At 41.4% G+C, this 22,069-nt stretch overlaps 1 protein-coding gene across 1 annotated transcript in view; it reads left to right on the plus strand.

Annotated features, from left to right (window-relative positions):
- TTN (titin) overlaps positions 1-22,069 on the plus strand; it is a 379,656-nt gene that overhangs the window by 334,270 nt on the left and 23,317 nt on the right. Inside the window, exons 283-303 of the mRNA XM_085645211.1 lie at positions 244-540; positions 631-1,218; positions 1,362-1,664; positions 2,524-2,820; positions 3,602-3,889; positions 3,985-4,284; positions 4,382-4,684; positions 6,290-6,595; positions 6,691-8,457; positions 10,018-10,311; positions 10,718-11,005; positions 11,114-11,413; positions 11,499-13,565; positions 13,658-13,960; positions 14,690-14,995; positions 15,079-15,369; positions 16,151-16,447; positions 16,538-16,843; positions 16,953-17,258; positions 21,070-21,351; positions 21,476-22,069. Coding sequence (XP_085501337.1) covers positions 244-540; positions 631-1,218; positions 1,362-1,664; positions 2,524-2,820; positions 3,602-3,889; positions 3,985-4,284; positions 4,382-4,684; positions 6,290-6,595; positions 6,691-8,457; positions 10,018-10,311; positions 10,718-11,005; positions 11,114-11,413; positions 11,499-13,565; positions 13,658-13,960; positions 14,690-14,995; positions 15,079-15,369; positions 16,151-16,447; positions 16,538-16,843; positions 16,953-17,258; positions 21,070-21,351; positions 21,476-22,069 — 10,083 coding nt within the window. The remainder of the gene's footprint in view (positions 1-243; positions 541-630; positions 1,219-1,361; positions 1,665-2,523; positions 2,821-3,601; positions 3,890-3,984; positions 4,285-4,381; positions 4,685-6,289; positions 6,596-6,690; positions 8,458-10,017; positions 10,312-10,717; positions 11,006-11,113; positions 11,414-11,498; positions 13,566-13,657; positions 13,961-14,689; positions 14,996-15,078; positions 15,370-16,150; positions 16,448-16,537; positions 16,844-16,952; positions 17,259-21,069; positions 21,352-21,475) is intronic.

Raw genomic sequence — 22,069 nt, forward strand, 5'->3', positions numbered from 1 at the left:
GATTAGCCCAATGCATGTTTTAACGTAAAAGTATTTATTTTGCTCATAACTGTCTGTGCATTTCAGTTTTAACTCCTGGTGTGAACATACATTCTAGTGTTAACATTGTGCTTCTTGCTATTCACCAACAAAACGTTTAACACCATTTAGATAATACTGCTAACATTAAAGGACCTGTGGAGATGTGATTCCCTTCCTTGAATAGAAAGATTTTGCTAATAACAATTCTGCATTCGTTTCCAGAAAAACCAAGCCCTCCAGAAAAACTTGGGGTCACTAATGTTACCAAAGACAGTGCATCTTTAAGTTGGTTGAAGCCAGAACACGATGGTGGAAGCAGGATCGTAAATTACCGCATTGAAGCTCTTGAAAAAGGACAACAGAACTGGGTTAAATGTGCAGATGTGAAGACAACTCATCACATTGTACGTGGTCTTAAGGAGAATGTTGACTATTTCTTCCGTGTTTCCGCACAAAACCAAGCTGGACTGAGTGAACCCAAGGAACTTCTGCTGCCTGTTACAATTAAAGAACAGCTAGGTACTTTTAAATGTCCTGTATTCTTTCTCTCATATAATGTATGATATTTAACAAAAACTTATGCATTCTTCTTTAAAATGTTTTTTACAGAATCACCAGAGATTGATATGAAGAACTTCCCACATAATACTCTATACGTACGAGCAGGATCAAATCTTAAAGTTGATATTCCAATTTCTGGAAAACCATTGCCAAAGATAACATTATCTAAGGAAGGTATTACTGTGAAATCTACTCTCCGATTCAACACAGAAACCACTGCTGAAAGCATCATTGTTAATCTTAAAGAAAGTGTTGCAGCAGATGCAGGAACCTATGAAATTACTGCTTCTAATTCCAGTGGAACAACTAAAGCTCTCATCAAAATTATAGTACTAGACAGGCCTGGCCCACCAGTTGGTCCTGTCGTCATTAGTGACATTACTGAAGAGAGTGTAGTTCTTACATGGGACCCACCAGCTTATGATGGTGGAAGTCAAGTTACCAACTACATTGTCCTGAAGAGAGAAACGAGCACTGCTGCCTGGTCAGAGGTGTCTGCCACGGTTGCAAGAAGCACTATCAAAGTAATGAAACTAACCAAAGGAGAAGAATACCAGTTCCGCATCAAGGCAGAAAATCGCTTTGGTATTAGTGAATATATTGATTCTCAGACTGTGACAATGAAGCTTCCATACAGTAAGTCAGCAATTTTATTTGTAAATTTAGCTTGCAATATAACTATATATATATATATATATATATATATATATATATATATATATATATATATATATATACACACACCTAGATTGCTCATGGTTGTTTTTTTTTTCCTTTAGCAATACCCGGCCCTCCATCAACACCGTGGGTCAACTTGGTTACCCGTGAAAGCATTTCAGTTGGCTGGCATGAACCTGTGTCCAATGGTGGCAATACTGTAATTGGATATCATTTAGAAATGAAAGACAGAAACAGCATTCTATGGCAAAAAGTCAACAAGACCATAATACGCACAACTCATTTCAAAGTTACAAACATCAGCGCTGGACTGATATATGAATTCAGAGTGTATGCCGAAAACGCTGCTGGTATTGGAAAGGCCAGCCATACTTCTGATCAAGTGCTTGCCATCGATGCTTGTGGTAAGTAATCAGAGCTAATTATTTATACCCTTCAATGTAATTTTGATTCCAACGAAACCTGGTGGACCATGACAGGGGAATAAACGCATCAATCTACTCTACACATGAATAATGACTATTATAAAGCAAATTTTAGATCAAAGTTGTTTTAGTCAATAAGCTACTGAAGATATGTTTATTTCTAGTCAGCTCCATTTGTAATTTTTAATTATACAACTAAAAACGGATTAATAGAAAATTAACTATGTGCTAAAGGCAATAAAATCAGAGGGTACCAAAAGCAAATCTAACAAAACATAGTCCATCATTTTTATCTGTTATGTAGTTTCCACCACAGTCACCAGGTGTCAATATGGCTGTCCTAATTAGCCACGTGACATGGTAAGGAAAGCAATGCAATACATATTAGAAATCATCTTTCTTTTCTGTCTATACAATCCATGTAGACTGCAATCAACAACAACAGTGTTGGACTGCATGTGCTGGGTATCAAAAGTTCTTAAATGTTCTGAAAATCTTACTCCAGTCCAGAAGTCAGAATTGTAAAACAGTGAAGTATTTTTATTTTAACTATACAGTTTGGTAAAATAATCAAAATAGACACAGTCAGTGGAGTAATAAAAAATAGATTTTAGATTTGTTTAAGAATCAATCAATGCACTAAGTTGGAAATCCATCTCTATCTCAGTAAGCTTTTTCCTAGGACTCAAGAGGGCTTTTGTGTCAGACTAAGTGACAGTTCCTAATCATGTTCATTTCTGGAAAAAAGTGTAGGACAGTAATGGACATTTTCTGAACGCCTATATATGAATGCAGAAATGGTCAAATTAGTGAATAATTGTCTTTGCTTTTCTCACAGAACCACCAAGGAACGTCCGTGTCACAGACATTACAAAGAATTCCGTCAACCTCTCCTGGCAGAATCCAGCATATGATGGAGGAAGCAAGATCACTGGGTACATTGTTGAGAAGCGTGATCTTCCAAACGGAAGGTGGACAAAGGCCAGCTTCACTAATGTCATTGAGACCCAATTCAGTGTCTCTGGTTTGACTCAAAGTTCTCAATATGAGTTTAGAGTATTTGCTAAAAATGCCGTTGGCTCGACTAGCAATCCATCGGAAGTTTTGGGACCAGTCACTTGCCTTGATACCTATGGTAAGCATTCCTCATTTTGAAGCTATTCACAATTAACATTTTTCTACTTTTGATGAAGGTTTGTATTGTTTTTTACATTGAAAAACTCAAAACAGCATGGCTATAAACGGCGCTTGAGTCTGTCAGTGTTATTCCAGCACCTAGCAGGACAGATATTGCACATATCAGTAATTCTTGAATACAGACTATATAGTCCATGAAGAGCCAGCCTCTGACAAATGGGTAATAACAAAAGGAACAAATATTTCAGAAAAAAAGTCCTGCAGGTTTTTCCTCAATGCCATGAGTGTTTTCAACCAGACATTTCGCCTCCTTCTAACCAATGAAATGCCCATGTCAAAACAAGAGTTGTGATTTTCCCATTAATTTGGAAAGCCGATCAATTCTGTTAAAACCAAATCTGGAATTGCAGCCATCTTAGAATGAGATCACTGTCCCTTTGCTCAATATTACTAAGAGGATAATGTTAAATGTATTAATGAAATGTTAGCACTTTATAGAAGGTCACCAAAGAGCACAGAAATATCACTTTAGGTGGTAATGCTCTGTATAAATCCGTCTTCAATGATTTAAAATATGATATGAGATCATAATCATTTTAACAGTGATAAAAAGGAATCACAAGCAACATTATACAGTAGAGTATAATCATTTTAATAGAATTATTTTCATAATCAATTGTATTACTGTGCCTTTGTCTAAAATGTGTTTTTTTCTATCACGTATAGTCCCTGATTTGGGATATACAAGTATTAATTTTGTGATGTCTATTTATTTAAAGGTGCCCCTGAAATTGATCTTCCACCAGAATACACAGATGTTGTGAAGCATAAAGCTGGTACAGCAGTCAAACTTAAAGTGGGAATATCTGGCAAGCCTCTGCCAACAATTGAATGGTTCAGAAATGGCAAGGAGTTAGTAACAAGTGCTCAAGTATCTCTTGAAAGTACAACAGAGTTTGCCTCTGTACTCATCAAAGACGCAACTCGTGCAAACAGTGGAAGTTATGAATTGAAACTGAAGAACGCTTTGGGCTCTGCATCTGCAAGCATCAGAGTGCAAATACTAGGTGGGTATCATTGCACAGTGCTGGGAAAGTAATACTCCTCCTCCAACACTTAACATAAATGGTCAATAATTCAATGTTGTCTTCCCTTTAAACAGACAAACCAGGACCTCCAGGTGGACCCGTTCAGTTCAAGACAGTCACTGCTGAAAAGATTACCCTCATGTGGGATCCCCCTGCCGATGATGGTGGATCTAGTGTCACGCACTACATTGTTGAAAAACGTGAAACAAGTCGTGTTGTTTGGTCTTTGGTGTCTGAAAAGCTTGAAGAGTGTCTCATTAGCGTTACCAAGCTCATCAAAGGAAATGAATATGTTTTCCGCATTCGAGGAGTAAACAAATATGGAATTGGCGATTCCCTAGAATCTGAACCTGTAGTCGCAAAGAATGCATTTGGTAAGAAAAGCAGGCAAACTCTAAACCAGTGCTTTTGTTGATTGTATGCTGATCCTATTTATAATATGTCCCTAATATTTTCATATTTTAATTGCAGTCACACCTGGCCCTCCGAGTGTCCCAGAAGTCACAATGATCACCAAGAGTTCCATGACAGTCACTTGGGAGAGGCCCACCGCAGATGGCGGGAGTGAAGTAAGCGGGTATTTCCTTGAGAAGCGCGATAAAAAGAGTCTACGATGGCTCAAGGTTACCAAGGAATCTATCCGGGACACCAGACAAAAGGTAACAGGGCTTACTGAAGGCAGTGAATATCATTTCCGAGTAAGTGCTGTCAACTCAGCTGGACAAGGCCCATTCTCTGAAGCATCTGATTTCTACAAAGCTGCAGATCCTATTGGTAAGTTTTTGTGCAAGCTAACATACATATACTTACATATGCACAGAATGTTTCGTTATTGTGCAAATAACATTGAATTTCCATGTCTACAACTCACAGTAATGATGCCAAAGCCATGAGTTGTTGGAATTAGTTAATGGCTATAACATCATTACTCTTAATTACGAATTTCAAGCCTAGGGAAACCTGAGCCATTTTTACAAGAATTTTATCATAAATAGGTAATGGGTAACATATTTTCCGTGTTCTTCTGCCTCTGGTTCTATTTTGCTGCATTATGTTAGACCCCTCGATATAATGATAGTGAACATGTTCTCCATCCAGCCTTCGTAGATAGTCATGTATTCTGACTTTTGTGTGTTTGAACTGGTTCTTGATTGACTGCTTATATGATCCATTATTATACTTAGACAGATAATCAAAACCCAAACTATATAAACTTCTCATCCTATTTTAAGATTTTCACCTGTTTCTTATCCTGGCTCATCTTTAAAGTCTTTTTAATTCACTAATGCATGTTTCATATATAGTGCTTAAAATGTTTCCTTACAAACTAAGAGAAACCTAATGGCCATGAAAGGGAAAAAAAGAATTCTGCCATTATACTTCCAAAGCCCCTTATTAATGCAGAGTAAGGTTGGCCCTGTTTTGAAGGTTACAGCATGAGATAAGGAGCTCATGTTTTGCTTCTGTCTTTGCAAACTCCCAGATGCCATTCTTGGCTTGAACTTCACAATTAGCATTTGCTTAACCTCTGTATCACAAAAGAACAGTGTTGCCATCCAACTACCTTCCACTTATTCATATTGGTGCTTCCTATCTGCTGCTGAGCCGCAAGGTTACAAGTTTCAATGGTGTTCAGGTCCATTTTTAGGTCTGGCCTGACAACGCAGCTGTCTACAAGGTATATTGTTATCAATTCATTAAAATATACAAATAGTGGGGTGTGGGCTGCACACAAAGGAGTATTACCTTCACACCTCACACGATTGGTTGTTTCATGTATAATTCCACTTTCTAGGGAATGCTTCCATTTGAATGCATGGGAAACTATTGAAAAGTACATCTGAAAAGCTAATTGCAACATTCAATGTTTTATCTCCAATTTGCAATCCGTACAGAAAGCAATATTTTTGGGTACTTTTCCAGCACTGACAAAACTACTGGATCAGGCTTTAATGTGATAAACAAAAGGTATTCATGCAACTCATGCAAACAGCATTTGTGAAAACCCGTGTTTACATGTGTCGCCACATTAAAACCAGACTTGTTGGTTTTGCCAGTGCTTGTTTACAAATAGCTGTGTTCTTCGTTTACAAGTCTTCTCAGTTTGGCATCATATGAGAATTAATATAAATTAGACTAACCCGTCACAAGAGATTTATGAATCTATCATATAGCTAAGACACACAGCTGACACTACTCAAAAGCAGGGCATTTAATTACTGCAATTGGAAACAGTTATCACTAGGCTTGGACACTTAACAATATCATTTGATGTAATTTGGGCATGAGTATACCTAATTGTATACAAATGCATAAAGCTATACATATGCATTCTAAGTTTCTTTATGACACGTTGTCTTACAATCATTTAATTTACAGATTTGCCAGGACAACCAATTAAGCTTAAGATTGTGGATACCACAAAATCATCTATCACTCTCAGCTGGACTAAGCCAGTCTACGATGGAGGCAGCGCCATTACGAGCTACGTAGTAGAAACAAGAGAAGGAGAAGAAGTTGAATGGACTGTGGTCAGTGCCAAGGGAGAAGTGAGGACAACTGAGTATGTAGTGTCTTCCCTTAAGCCTGGAGTGAATTACTTCTTCCGGGTGTCTGCTGTAAACTCTGCTGGCAAAGGAGAACCTATCGAAATGACTGAACCTGCCCAAGCTAAAGATATACTTGGTATTTATATTACTGCAATTTATCCATAGTAATATTATGGTACATCTTTCATTGTTTAGTTGTAATTTGCTAATTGCTCTTTTCACCTTTTGCAGAGGAACCAGAAATTGATTTGGATGTTGCTCTGAGAACTTCATTTGTAGCCAAAGCTGGCGAAGATGTACAAATAATGATCCCGTTCAAAGGAAGGCCTGCACCAAGTGTCACCTGGAGAAAAGGAGAGAAGAACATAAGCAATGACACAAGATATGACATCCAGAACACAGAATCCTCTACTTTAGTTAACATTTCAAAGGTTACTCGCGAAGACACAGGGAAATATGTCCTGACAATTGAGAACGGAGTTGGGGAACCTAAATCCTCTTTTGTTAATGTTAAGGTGCTAGATACACCAGGAGCATGCCAGAAATTGCAAATCAAGCATGTTTCACGGGGTAATGTTACACTGTCCTGGGAGCCACCACTCATTAATGGCGGGGCCGAAGTAACTAATTACATCATTGAGAAAAGAGATGCTACTAAGAGAGCTTGGTCTGGTGTCACAACCAAATGTTCGCACACGACATTCAAGATAAGTAACTTGTCAGAGAAGACTTCATTCTTCTTCCGGGTTATTGCTGAAAATGAAAATGGATTGGGTGAACCTTGTGACACAACGGAGGCCGTGAAGCCATCTGAAGTGCCAGGTCCTGTTAAGGATCTTGCAATGAAAGACTCCACAAAAACCTCTATTTCTCTACAGTGGAACAAACCTGACTACGATGGTGGCAGTTCTGTTACAGAGTATATCATTGAAAGCAAGCTTAAAGAAGAACAGGAATGGTCCCCAGCAGGCAGCAGCAAAGCATGCGAGTTTGAAGTCACAAAACTCAAAGAGCTTTCTATGGTAGAATTCAAGGTGTCTGCCAAGAATGAAAAAGGGTTGAGTGATGCTGTCCACCTTGGACCCCTTACAGTGAAAGATTATGTAATAACACCTGATGCTGACCTTTCTGATATACCTGGACTGCAAATTCCTGTGCGCATTGGGCACAATGTACACGTAGACATACCTTACAAGGGTAAGCCAAGACCAACTGTATCATGGTTAAAGGACAATTTACCTCTCAAGGAAAGTGAACAAGTTCGCTACAAGAAAGCCGAGACCAAAGTAAGCTTAAGTATCAAAAATGTGAAGAAAGAAAATGGTGGCAAATACACCTTGGTGCTGGACAATGGAGTCGCCAGGAAAACATTTGCATTCACAGTAGTAACCCTGGGCCCGCCATCCAAGCCAAAGGGACCTGTGCGATTTGATGAAATCAAAGCTGACAGTATTATCATTTCCTGGGATGCTCCTGAAGATAACGGTGGTGGAGAAATTACTTGTTACAGCATAGAGAAACGTGAAACTTCTCAAACTGTATGGAAGATGGTGTGCTCAAGTGTTGCCAGGACCACATTTAAAATACCCAACCTTGTGAAAGGACTAGAGTATCAGTTTAGAGTTCGGGCTGAAAACAGATTTGGAGTGAGCCAACCACTCAATTCAGTTGATGTTATCGCGAAACACCAATTTAGACCACCCGGTCCACCTGGTAAACCAGTTGTCTACAATGTAACCAGTGACGGAATGTCAATATCGTTTGATGCTCCAATTTATGATGGAGGCTCAGAAATAACTGGCTTCTATGTTGAAAAGAAAGAAAGAAATAGCATACTGTGGCAGAGAGTAAATACAACACCTATCTCAAACAGAGAATACAGGATTACTGGACTAATTGAAGGCCTGGATTACCAGTTCCGCGTCCTTTCTGAAAACAGTGTTGGCCTCAGCCCAGTCAGTGAACCAAGCAAACATACCCTGGCAGTTTCGCCTGTTGGTAAGTAAACTCTTACAGATCACATTTAAAAAAGTCATTTTATTGGCATTTTCTTAGTACATAAAGAGTGTATTTAGTGCAAACGTTTGTTCAGGATTATCCATCATATGCAGTGTGAATTATGTGAATCATGTTCAGAGGATTAAGGTAGTGTCTCTTCAGTATGACACTAGCATATTTGCAACTAATTTGGGGTTAGAATAGTAGCAGAGGGGAGGCGGTGTACATTTACCCTCGCTGGAATTGGCAAATATGAATGTGGAAGAGGAAGAGGTGTGGCGCCACGGCAGATTAGCCCAGCACCATGTGACTCTGGGCAATAGCTTGCTTAATCTTCCCGACGGCCCCCAGCGCCTAGAGACCCTTACGGGTGATTGTTCGCGCTTTACAAATGTGGATTATATAATGTCAGAGGCACCGTGAAGGGGAGTAATGAACAGTTAAGAACAAATCAAACAGGAGGGCTGGGAAGAGTGATCTTGGGTATGAACGAGTTGTACTCAGAGACTGCAGAAGGGGAATAGGGTGCTAGCATATAGTTGATTCTCCAGTGTAATCTAGAAGAGGGGCAACGGGTGCTCAGAGGTTTCCCGGGTGGCAAACAAGATGTTGCGTTTACGGTCCTGAATTCTTCATCTCTGGGAGTGTCAACCACGTCAGAGAGGAGTGTGTCCCAGTCTTTGGCAACTGGTCATCTGCAAAGTCCCCTAGCCTCCTCCCTGTGAAGGGCAATGCATATTTCAAAATGGTATCATAATAATAACAATATGTATCCATCAAAATTAAGTGTACCCTTGGTAAAGTAGAAATATTAAAGCAAATATACTGCTGGACTCAATAGAGTTTACCATCTACAACGAACTATAGAAAATAAAAAATCACTATCAAATAGACTTAAGTGAAACATTTATGGATCCAGTTTAAGTCTGGGTTTAGGGCCATGACTAGGCCAATATGTATATTGTGCTCAGTAGTAGAAGGGTAAACTATCCAAACAGTGCTGTGCGACATTACTTGTAAAACACAAACTGGAAGCAATTGAAAATACGTAACAGATGAAATCTATATTTAAGAAACACACTCTCACTGTTGTTTGGGATTTGCTGTAATATCCAAATACTTCTTCGCTGGTTACCAGTTTGACACTGAATAGTGTCGGAAGAGCCAGCAGATGCACACTGTTTTATGGTTACTGAATCAAAAGAAACCTTTCACACATTCCCATCTTGCTGGAGAATTGCTTTCTCTTGGTAGCATTACTACACCCTTCACCATTTGAGTAATGATTGCACTAATGGCTTAGACACATGGCCTCAATAGGACAACTAGTCCAACTCAGTACAATTAGCCACCGTTGTTACGTATTCGGGGGATTTTCCCACCTATGTGAAAAGAGAAATCACTCCTTTGCCCATGTGGCTAGTCCGTGCTATGTAAATATTTTTAACAAATAAATAAGTATTTTTTCTAAAGAGTAATTGCTCAGAATAGGCGATTGTTGCAATACAGGCGTATCTACTTCATGAACAGAAGAGTAACCTTCTAACTACTTGATTTCAGATCCTCCAGGCACTCCTGACTACATTGATGTGACAAGAGAAACCGTCACACTTAAATGGACCCCGCCAGCTCGCGATGGAGGCAGCAAGATTGTGGCCTACAGCATTGAGAAGCGCCAAGGAAACGAGCGTTGGCTGAGGTGTAACTTTACAGACGTCAGCGAATGCCAGTATACTGTCACAGGACTCAGCCCAGGAGATCGATTTGAATTTAGAATCCTTGCGAGAAATGCCGTCGGCACTGTCAGCCCACCGTCTCAATCTTCAGGATATATTATGACCAGAGATGAAAGCAGTAAGTTTTCAATGTTGGATTCCTCCAAGTAGTCTTATAGCTTTCTGGTGTCCAAAGGGAATGATTTGATGAAAATTTGATGTCTTTCCTCAGTTACTTAATACTCAGATACAACCATTAATATATGAAGCAGCAGAACTAACAGTGTTTCAGGTGTAGAGATGTGCAGTACTTTGTCCTCCCATTTTAATGCAGCCAGGTGAAGACCCAACAAACAGCATACTGACAACTCTTACTCTTTTGATGGGGGGGGTGATAAAATGTCAATGTCTTTGAGTATCAAAAAATGGGGTAACAGTTACATCCCTTATTTATAGTGCTGAAGCATTGTATTATGAAATTATATATGAAGACAAGTTCTTGATATTATTGCTATCACATTTTCTGTTTTTTGCACTTCCTTTAGTTGCCCCAACAATTGAATTTGGAGCTGAACACTTTGAGGGGCTTACAGTCAAGTCTGGGGATAACATTCGAGTGAAGGCTTTGATTAAAGGTCGCCCAGTACCTCAAGTGACTTGGTACAAGGATGGAAAGGAGATCGACAAACTCCTTGGTGTTGAAATTACTACTGCTATCGGATTCAGCTCAATGTTTGTGAGGGATTCTACAAGGGACCATCGCGGCGTATATACCGTGGAAGCAAAGAATGCATCAGGCACCAAGAAGGAAAATATTACAGTGAGAGTGCAAGGTAGGTTTGAATTTTCCTTAAAAGTACTTTTTAAGAAAACCCCACAAAACTATCATTTTCATTGCAAGACGAGAAATGTCATTGATTTATTTTGTGTTTCCATTACAGACACACCAGGACAGATCACTGGACCAATTCGATACACAAACATCACTGGTGAGAAGGTCACTCTCTGGTGGGATGTACCAGCTAACGATGGCTGCGCGGCTATCAGTCATTACGTGATTGAAAAACGTGAGACCAGCAGAATTTCCTGGGCACTTGTTGAGGATAAATGTGAAGGAAATTCGTATACAGCGACAAAACTAATTGCTGGAAATGAGTACCAATTCCGCGTCTCCGCAGTTAACAAATTCGGTGTCGGCAGGCCGCTGGATTCTGAACCCGTGATTGCTCAAATACAATACAGTATGTTTTATGTTTGTAATATTATAATCATAGACCTTATTCATATTTTACAGGTGAGTTTAAATTTTTCTATTTTACATTTTAGCTGTTGCAGATGCTCCTGGTACCCCAGATGCCACCCACGTCACCGGTGATAGTATTACAGTTACATGGACAAGACCAAAATCTGATGGTAAAAGTGAAATCAAGCATTATATCCTGGAAAGACGAGAAAAGAAGAGCATTCGGTGGGTCAAAGTATCCAGCAAACGTCCAATTACGGAGACAAGATTCAGGGTAACTGGTCTGACTGAAGGCAATGAATATGAATTCCGCGTCATGGCTGAAAATGATGCCGGGGTTGGACCTTCAAGTGACACCTCACGGCTGATTAAATGTAAAGAACCAGTAAATCCACCAAGCGCTCCTAGTGTAGTTAAGGTGACCGACACAACAAAAACTTCAGTGTCCTTGGAATGGACCAGGCCCGTTTTTGATGGAGGCATGCCAGTTATTGGTTACATCATTGAAATGTCTAAAGCAGATCTAGGAGAGTGGCACAAAGTCAACCCAGAATTGTGTCTTAGCACCAAGTATACAGTAACCGATTTGGAGGCGGGTGAAGAATATAAATTTAGAGTTAGTGCAGTCAATGGAGCAGGGAAAGGAGAAAGCTCTGAAGTACCAGCTACAGTTCAAACATCCGACAGACTAACATCGCCTGAAATTGATATCGATGCTAACTTCAAACAAACTCATGTAGTTAGAGCAGGTGCAACCATTCGCCTATTCATTGCTTTCAAGGGCAGACCGACTCCTGTGGCTACCTGGACTAAAGCAGACTCCGACCTTGGTCTACGTGCTGATATTCAAACCACCGACTCATTCAGCACACTGGTTGTAGAAAACTGCACTAGGTACGATGCTGGAAAATACACCCTGACTGTAGAAAACAACAGTGGTAGCAAATCTATCACATTCACTGTGAAGGTGCAGGACTCACCTGGACCACCAGGTCCTCTTACATTCAGAGATGTTACCAGAGGTTCTGTTACACTGCTTTGGGATGCTCCTGCCAATGACGGAGGGGCACGTATTCATCACTATGTTGTGGAGAAGAGAGAAGCAAGCCGCCGAAGTTGGCAAGCTGTCAGTGAAAAATGCAGTCGCCAGATATTCAAGGTTCCTGATCTTGTGGAAGGTGTTCCATATTTCTTCCGCGTTTCAGCACAAAATGAATATGGCCTAGGGGAGCCATATGAAACGCCTGATCCTATTGTAGCCACAGAGGAGCCCGCTCCACCTAAACGATTAGATATTCTTGACACCAGCAAATCATCTGTAACATTGGCCTGGCTTAAACCTGAGCATGATGGAGGCAGCCGCATTACTGGTTACCTTCTTGAGATGAAACAGAAGGGTTCTGACCATTGGGTCGAGGCAGGTGCAACCAAACTCCTTACTTTCACGGTTGAAAATCTTACAGAGAACACTGAATATGAATTCCGAGTTAAAGCAAGAAATGATGCTGGCTTTAGTGAGTCAAGAGAGGCTTTCTCTTCTGTTATCGTCAAGGAACCACAGATTGAGCCCACAGCAGACCTGAGTGGAATAACAAGACAGCTGATCACTTGCAAAACTGGAAGCAAGTTCACCATTGATGTGCCCATCAGTGGCCGTCCAGTTCCAAAGGTTTCATGGAAACTGGAAGAAATGAGACTTAAGGAAACAGACAGAGTAAGCATCAAAACAACAAAAGACAGAACTACACTTCATGTTAAAGACAGCATGAGAGGGGACTCTGGCAAATACTATCTGACGCTGGAAAACACGGCTGGCGTGAAGACATTCATTGTCACAGTCAATGTGATAGGAAGACCTGGTCCTGTCACAGGCCCTGTCGAAATTTCTTCTGTTTCTGCTGAATCTTGCGTACTGACGTGGAGCGAACCTGAAGATGATGGAGGCACTGACATTACCAATTACATTGTGGAGAAACGAGAGTCTGGTACAACATCCTGGCAACTTGTTAATTCCAGTGTGAAGCGTACACAGATCAAGGTTACCCATCTTACAAAATATATGGAGTACACTTTCCGAGTTAGTTCAGAGAACAGATTTGGAGTCAGCAAACCTCTTGAATCTGCACCTGTAGTCGCAGAGCATCCTTTTGGTAAGAACATTACTATTTACTTGAAAGTCACTGATGTAATTATGTAATTTGTAGCAGGCTTCTAATATACCTATTTTTTTTGCTATTACTAGTTCCACCTAGTCCACCTACAAGGCCAGAGGTATACTTTGTGTCTGCAAATGCCATGACTATTCGTTGGGAAGAGCCATACCATGATGGTGGCAGCAAGGTTAATGGATACTGGATTGAAAGGAAGGAGCGCAACACCATTCTGTGGGTAAAGGACAACAAGGTGCCATGCTATGATTGCAACTACAGAGTCACAGGCTTGGTTGAAGGCCTGGAGTATCAGTACAGAGTGTACGCACTCAACGCAGCCGGCGTAAGCAAAGCCAGTGAAGCCTCCAGACCTGTTATGGCTCAAAATCCAGTTGGTGAGTGTCAGATTAAGAGGATTGTTTATTTAAGATTAGGCCCTTTTATTTGCATTTCAAATTTTCAATAAATCAAAAATTTAAACATCAATAACAATCTTGGTTACAATCTTGGCATAATTAGATACAATAACAGGAGGCATTTTAAATTTATATTGCAGACTGGGCAAAAGCAGAATGCATTAATAGAAAGACGGGAAAGGTGGGTACGAAGGAGAGAAAGGACAGGAAAGTAGAATAAAGAGCAGGTAGAAAAAGTACTTCACAAATCTTAAAATGTAATTTTCTAAATATTAAAAAAAATGTCATACATAATATGGCATCTAGATATATGTATATGACAAAACAACCATCAACAACAGAACTAGCTACTTATTAGGCCAATAAGTATATTGTTATTTTTTTTTACTTTAATAATTTTCGCAAACTGAGGTAGATCATCTAGTAGAAATGAAACAGTGGCCCTAAACCTAGCCAATTTAGCAGCTAATCTCTCATAGAAAGGTTATCTGGTGATCTAGAGTAACATTTGCTGCAGGCAGCTGGATCCCACTCAAATAGGGCATAGGCATAATTGAGCCAAAATGATCACCGTGAAAAGATGGTGAAACTAGAGCCATGTGACTCACATAATGGTTCCAAATAATTGTGCTCACTGTAAACGTGTGAAATCTGCAAAAGTCTTTTTGAAAATGGCAGCCGCTTTGATTTCGTTCCACTTTTTTCTAGATCCACCGGGCAAACCAGAGGTTACAGACGTCTCAAGGTCCACCGTTTCCTTAAGGTGGTCTGTTCCATTGAGCGACGGTGGCAGTAAAATTGTAGGGTACATTATTGATCGTAAGCCATACAATGAATTTGGAGATGGTCGCTGGCTTAAGTGTAACTATACCACAGTTTCGGAGACTTTCTTCACCGTGACTGCCCTCAGCGAAGGAGAGGTTTATGAATTCCGAGTACTAGCTAAGAATGCCGCTGGCGTAATCAGCTCTCCGTCAGAATCAACAGGCCCTGTCACTTGCAAGGATGACTACTGTAAGTTCCTTTCTTATATTAATCACTTGTTTTTTGCTTGGACATCAAAACTGAGTTTCATTGTGTGTTTCTGCCTTTTACAGCACCACCAAAAGCCGAACTTGATAGCAAATTGCAAGGTGATATTGTCACTGTAAGAGCTGGGTCTGACCTTGTTCTGGATGCTTCAATCGGTGGAAAGCCAGATCCAAAGGTATTCTGGGCCAAAGGAGATAGAGAACTGGATATGTGTGAAAAGATCTCTCTGCAGTACACCAGCAAGCGCGCCCTGGCCATTGTCAAGTTCTGTGACAGAAGTGATACTGGAAAGTACACACTAACTGTGAAAAACGCCAGTGGAACTAAGTCTGTGTCAGTCCTTGTAAAGGTGCTTGGTAAGTGTCTCGTTGGGGTTTTCACCTAAAATGCTTGAATTTTTTAAATGGCATTCTCAATATGTGAAGCAATAGAGTTTTGTTGGTACTCTGGCAGATGATGTGTGCATTGTGTTCACTATTCTCTAGCATATACTTGCTCAAAGCTAAACGTTGAAGGATATCGGCTTCCAGGTACTCGACAAATCCCTAAATCTGCTTATACAGGGTCCATGAAAGGGTTATATCCATTCTATGTCTATGGGGAAATTGTGCTAGCACATAAGAAACATAGTACTTTAACATGCCCTCAGTTCAGTGCAGTGTTAAACCAGTGCTTAAACAAAAAGCATAGCAAAGAGAAATGTTTAATAGTTATAGAGTTTTGTGTGAGTGTGGTGGTGATTTTAAATTGGTTTATAGCTTTGGGATATGAAAGAGAACGTCTAGCATTGGATGCATAATAACAATTGTGCAGCTTTCAGACATCAGTTCGGTGTAAATGTATACAGAAACTTTGTGGTAAACAGTATATAGGAAGACATGTGACGCTATGGGTTGGCTTCTAACTGAGAACATATATAAGCAAAACGGCCTCCCAATGGTGCCTACAAGGTATGTAGAGTCCACTTACCATCAGCCCATGCCCAGTCACTGACGTTTATAATGTTGCCTGGTAGGCTGCTGTGACAGACTGAACATTTTATAAAATGCCTGCTTAGCGAGTTGTACCCTTAAGCATCTGATCCTGTCCTCCCAGACCTAGAAACATGAATTGTTTGATGTAATCCTGTTTCTTCAGATTCACCTGGCCCATGCGAAAGCCTTAACATCAGCAGAGTAACAGAAGAGAAATGCACTCTGTCCTGGAACATGCCTCAGGAAGATGGCGGTGCAGAAATTACACACTACATTGTGGAAAGACGTGAAACCAGCAGGCTCAACTGGGCCTTTGTCGAGACCGAATGCCAGACATTGTCCTGCGTCGTAACAAGACTTATTAAAAACAACGAATATATCTTCCGCGTGAGAGCTGTGAACAAGTACGGTGCCGGTGTTGCTCTTGAATCCCACCCAGTAATAGCCAGGAACTCTTTTAGTAAGTACTCTTTCCTTTTCCGCTTTTGCAAGAAAATTGGCACGGCTTCCTCACATGCATATACTAATATAACATTTTAATTATCCACAGCTATTCCATCTCAGCCCGGTGAACCCGAAATCTTGACTGTCAGCAAGGAACATGTTGTGATACAATGGCTTAAACCTGAGACTGATGGTGGCAGTGAGATCACCACCTACTTGGTGGACAAACGAGAAAAGAAGAGTGTACGCTGGACAAGAGTTAACAGAGACTACACAATTTACGACACACGATTCAAAGTCACTGGACTAATGGAAGGAAGCGAATACCAGTTCCGCGTCAGTGCAGTAAATGCAGCTGGAAACAGTGAGCCTAGTGAAACGTCTCAATACGTCCTCTGCAAAGAGCCAACATGTAAGTCTGCTTTTGTTCTTTTAACCCTCAAGTTGTTATTATATGTGCTCATCCCTACTGATGGCAGAGTTAGCTTGCTGACAAGTTGTTTGCTCTGATTTATTCACAGACACTCCCGGATCACCTTCTGCTCCAAGAGTTGTTGACACTACCAAACACAGCATAAGCTTAGCTTGGACAAAGCCAATGTACGACGGTGGTGCTGACCTCCTTGGCTATGTTCTTGAAATGCAAGAAGAAGGCACCGAACAGTGGTACAGGCCACACACGACGGCTACTCTGAGAAACACTGAGTTCACTGTTACATCGCTTAAGACAAGCCAGAACTACCGCTTCAGGGTTGCCTCTGTGAATGCCAATGGCATGAGTGATTTCAGTGAATCATCAGCCTCCATTGAGCCAGTGGAGAGAATAGGTAAGAACCATACACCTTTGCGTTTTTTCTTCAACAACAGTAGATATATATTGAAATAGAAGTAAGTGGATGGTTGTCTCAGATCTGCTGTTACATGACAATCATTGGTAACAAGATCAGACATCCAACGACTTTAGAGGATGCTTTTGCAGCTGAGACACTGAATAGTACCTGGCCAAACTGGAGGCCCATCTCAGAAAGATTGGAAGATGCAAGCATAATGTCACCCTCACGTGAGCGCAGCTATCGATAACGCAGCAGCTGCACCGGGGTCCTTGGGTCTGAAGGGACCACCACTTGAATTAGTGGCTGTTTCTTTTTATCTAACAAACCAGGTGCCTCTGCAACCTTACATGAAGGAAACCATTCATTGCTGCTACTAAGACAATACCTTACTGATTTATGTTGTAGGCATGAGGAATATTTCAGGCCTAGTGCTTAGATACAGGATCAAAAAACGCATAACTTCTATAGTATGAATTATACATAGTCTATATGCCTCATGGCAACATTCCTTGAACAGCCCAATATCAACTTATGATTTTTACCCCCTCCCCTGACTGGGTTTTTTCCGGTGCCGGCGACTCAACAGTAGATGCCACAAGCTCGCACAAGTGTAATGTAATGTAATGTAAAGGAGTTTTGTAAAGCGCAGACAGTTACCCTGAGGCATCCAGGCGCTGGTGGATAGAGAACTTCTGCTGTGGTGGATCGCTGGTGGATGGTTTTATTTAGATATTTTTTTGATTAAAGAGAAAAGTTTTTAGTTGTTTACGATAGGTGAACAAGTTCGGGTTGGACCTTAGGAGGAAGGGGAGAGAGTTCCACATCTTAGATGCATTGTAGGAAAAGCTGCGACCACCTGCTCTAGCTCTTCGTATCTGTGGAACAGCAGTTAAAAAGGCTTTCGATGAGCGGAGTTCTTTTTTGAGATGGTAGGGAGTAATCAGGGAATGATTAATCAGCGGCCCCGATCTCCAGAAGGACTGGTGGGTAATGCACATGGTCTTAAATTTGATCCTCTCTCTGACAGGGAGCCAGTGCAGGGATTTCAGGCCAGACCCTATAGAGTTCCTACGCGAAATTCCGAGGATGGTGCGTGCAGCGCAGTTCTCGACCCGCTGAAGTTTGTTTAAACAATATTCTGGGGATCCCAGATATAAAGCGTTGCTGTAGTCTATACGAGACTGAATTAGGCCCTGGATAACTACCTGTTTTGCCTCAAAAGGGAGTAGTGGTAGAATTTTTTTGAGTTGCCTAATCAGGCCGAAGCAGGTTGCTGACACTTTGGTGGCTTGTGTGTTAAAAGCCAAAGCTTTGTCTAACCATACTCCGAGGCTCTTTATATTGTCTTTGGGTGCAGGGGGATCGCCTAGGCTGGGGGGCCACAGAAGCTCTAGAGTGGAAGGGGCCTGAGAACCAAGGAGCATTAGCTCCGTCTTGTCTCCGTTGAGCTTTAGGTATGAGCTTGTCATCCAGCTCTTCACCTGCTCCAGACAGGGAATCAAGTTGGTTTGTGATTGCTGGCTATCCTTAAGTGCAAGAGAGACCACTAGCTGGGTGTCGTCCGCATAAGTGACGATGGTAATGCCGTGCGGACGAACAATCTCTGCCAGTGGTCTCATGTATGCATTAAAAAGCGTGGGGCTGAGTGAGGAGCCCTGTGGCACCCCACACCCCAGAGGCTTGCTTGCGGAGACTGAGGCTCCTTCAAAGACACTGAAAGTACGGTCTTTTAAAAAGGATTTAAGCCAGGCCAGGGCTTCTCCCGCTATTCCCAGACTTAGGAGACGGTAGAGGAGGATTTGATGGTTCACCGTATCAAATGCGGCGCTCAGATCAAGGAGGATCACTGCCACTGCTCCTCCTTGATCTAAGATCCGCCTTGCCTCCTCTGTATTCGCTACAAAAGCCGTCTCCGTGCCATGCTTGGGTCAGAAACCAGTCTGTGAAGTGTCCAGCAGTTGGTTACACTCGAAGAATTTAGTTAAACAAGTATTAACGTATTTTTCGAGGAGTTTGCTTGTCCAGGGGAGTAGTGAGATAGGCCGATAGTTGTTGAGGTTACAAGGGTCGAGGTTGGATTTTTTTATAAGTGCACGTACCCTCGCATGTTTCCATGTTGGTGGGACTGTGCTAGTTGTTATCGAGGAGTTCAGCAGTTCCAGTAGTGTGGGAAGAATTACCTGTCCAACCGAGATCAGTGAGTTTGGTGGGGCAGGATCACAGGGTGAGCCAGATTTTATTTGGTGCATTAACAAATCTAGTGTGACTGAATCTAGTTGTGGGAGGTGGACTAAGGTGTTGTGGAGAGATACTTCTGTTTCTGCTACGGAGGAGTAGCTTTTGGGGGGGGGGGGTTTTGCTCCCGTGTTCGGAAAGGATGTGTAGATATTATTTATTTTGGTAAAAAAGAACTCAGCTAGATCATCACATCGTGGGGGTTCAGTGAGGTTAGTGATTAAGGGCGGGGGAAGCGTGGTGAGGCTTTTTACCGTTCGGTACATTTCTTTGGGCTTGCACTTGGCTGCCATTATTTTAGCCTCATAGTAGGCTGATTGGGTCAGCTTTATTGCTGACTTATAGGTTCTAATGGCATCTCTGTATATAGTTGTATATAGTTGTAGTGTGGCCATAGTTTCCAGGCAAAACATTAACAGAAAGCTTAACTGTAAATGCAAATACATACAAATAACATTCCTAGCAAGGCCGAACTTTGGGGCATCCCAGAAATCTCTCAGCATGAATTTTCTGGCATAATGGCCCCAGTAGAAAATGAAATATTGATTTTCGTGATAACTTAGACTAAACCTCATATGAAATGGTTTTGTTCAGCTCTGGGCGCATTCATAACAAGACAGAGATACCACTGCAAAATGAGCTATGGGGGAATAGCAATTTCAAATTATGTAGGAAAGCCTTAGTGCCTCTCTAATGGGAACAGATCTGGAAAAGACCTCCTGCGCACATTCATTACTTGTTGACATCAGTGGAGGCTCCCGTGGCCACTCCCATCGCCCTAAGCACTGATACTTATTAATTTTCAAGAAGCATTAGTATACAAATGGCCTGCTCGCCATGCATTCTTCGTTTTTGTGTCAAAAAGAATTCATATTGACAAAGTTGAAATTAAGCCCACCCAAACAATAATTGAAAGAAAGAATTGTGAAATTATAGAATCGTACGGACCAGTGAGTACTGTGGGATGGAGTTAGCTTTTGCAGGATTTTAAGTTCTGAAACTGATCCTCCACACTGAGTAGTTAACAGAAACCCCAAGGCCGCTGATAAATCCAAAGCAAACTGAAACTGAAATTGGTCCCAGTATACTTGTTTCCGGTCCAGGTAAGACATGGACCGGAAACAAGCAGTTCGGGCTGGACTGTTCACATGAGACACAGGGTCAAGACTCATTTGCATATGGCTGGGTCTGAACTGGGGTGGCGAAATGAGCTAAAGAATGATGATGGATTCGACCCAGATCTGTGACTGGGGATGAGTGTCTGAAAAGTTTCAGCGCTCCGTCCATCAGCTCTTTGTGTTTGCGCTGTTAAATCCAAAAGCAGATAGTAACACATGCAGAACAATCCCCCAATTTATTAGAGGCAACGTACCTCTATTGTCTTTATTGTCACCTGTGTTGTATCATCTTAACTGACCAGAGCTTAGCATCCAACCGTAACATAATTCTGACCACATCTCTGTGTGAGGTAGATATAACAGATATGAATTGTATCACAAGAAATACATTTATATTTTCAAATGAATTTTCCTTCATTGCTAACAAGATCGACTTTTTTATTGTTTTCTAGAAATTCCAGACCTTGAGCTTTCTGATGATCTGAAAAAGACAGTCACGGTCAGAGCTGGAGGCTCCTTGCGGCTCATGGTACTGGTATCCGGAAGACCAGCTCCAATCATCACCTGGAGCAAAAAGGGCATTGATCTCGCCAGCCGTGGCCTCATCGATACAACAGACAGCTACACATTGCTCATAATCGAGAAGGTTAACCGATATGATGCTGGAAAGTACACCATTGAAGCTGAGAATCAATCTGGCAAGAAATCTGCGTCAGTCCAAGTCAAAGTTTTTGGTATGTACAACTCTTAAGAGTTATCATAAAATTGAAATAGTTCTTAAGCCTTGTTCTGGTTGAAAACATGTGGTATATGCAAGGACAAATAGTTAGAATTAGCATCTGTTAATTTGAATTTCAGATACTCCTGGTCCATCTGCTGCAGTGAAGATTAAGGAGGTGTTCAGAGATTCAGTGACACTTACCTGGGATATCCCGGCAATTGATGGTGGAGCTCCAGTAAACAACTATATTATTGAGCGACGTGAGGCTACAATGAGGGCATTCAAAACAGTCACCACCAAGTGCAGCAAGACACTTTACAGAGTATCTGGCCTTCAAGAGGGTACCATGTACTACTTTAGAGTTCTGCCAGAAAATATATATGGTATTGGTGAACCTTGCGAAACAGCCGATGCGGTACTGGTGTCTGAAGTGCCAATGGTGCCACAGAAACTGGACGTGGTCGATACAACCAAATCAACAGTATCACTGGCCTGGGAGAAGCCAATGCATGATGGTGGCAGCAGACTAACTGGCTACGTCATTGAAGCCTGCAAAGCTGGCACAGAAAAGTGGATGAAGGTTGTCACTGTGAAACCAACTGTCTTGGAATATACTATAATCTCACTGAATGAAGGTGAACAGTACTTGTTTAGAGTCCGAGCACAGAATGAGAAGGGCATGTCAGAACCAAGAGAGACTGTCACTGCTGTAACAGTACAAGAGCAAAGAG

Source organism: Triturus cristatus, chromosome 3_1, assembly GCF_964204655.1.
Source record: "Triturus cristatus chromosome 3_1, aTriCri1.1, whole genome shotgun sequence".
Lineage (NCBI taxonomy): Eukaryota > Metazoa > Chordata > Amphibia > Caudata > Salamandridae > Triturus > Triturus cristatus.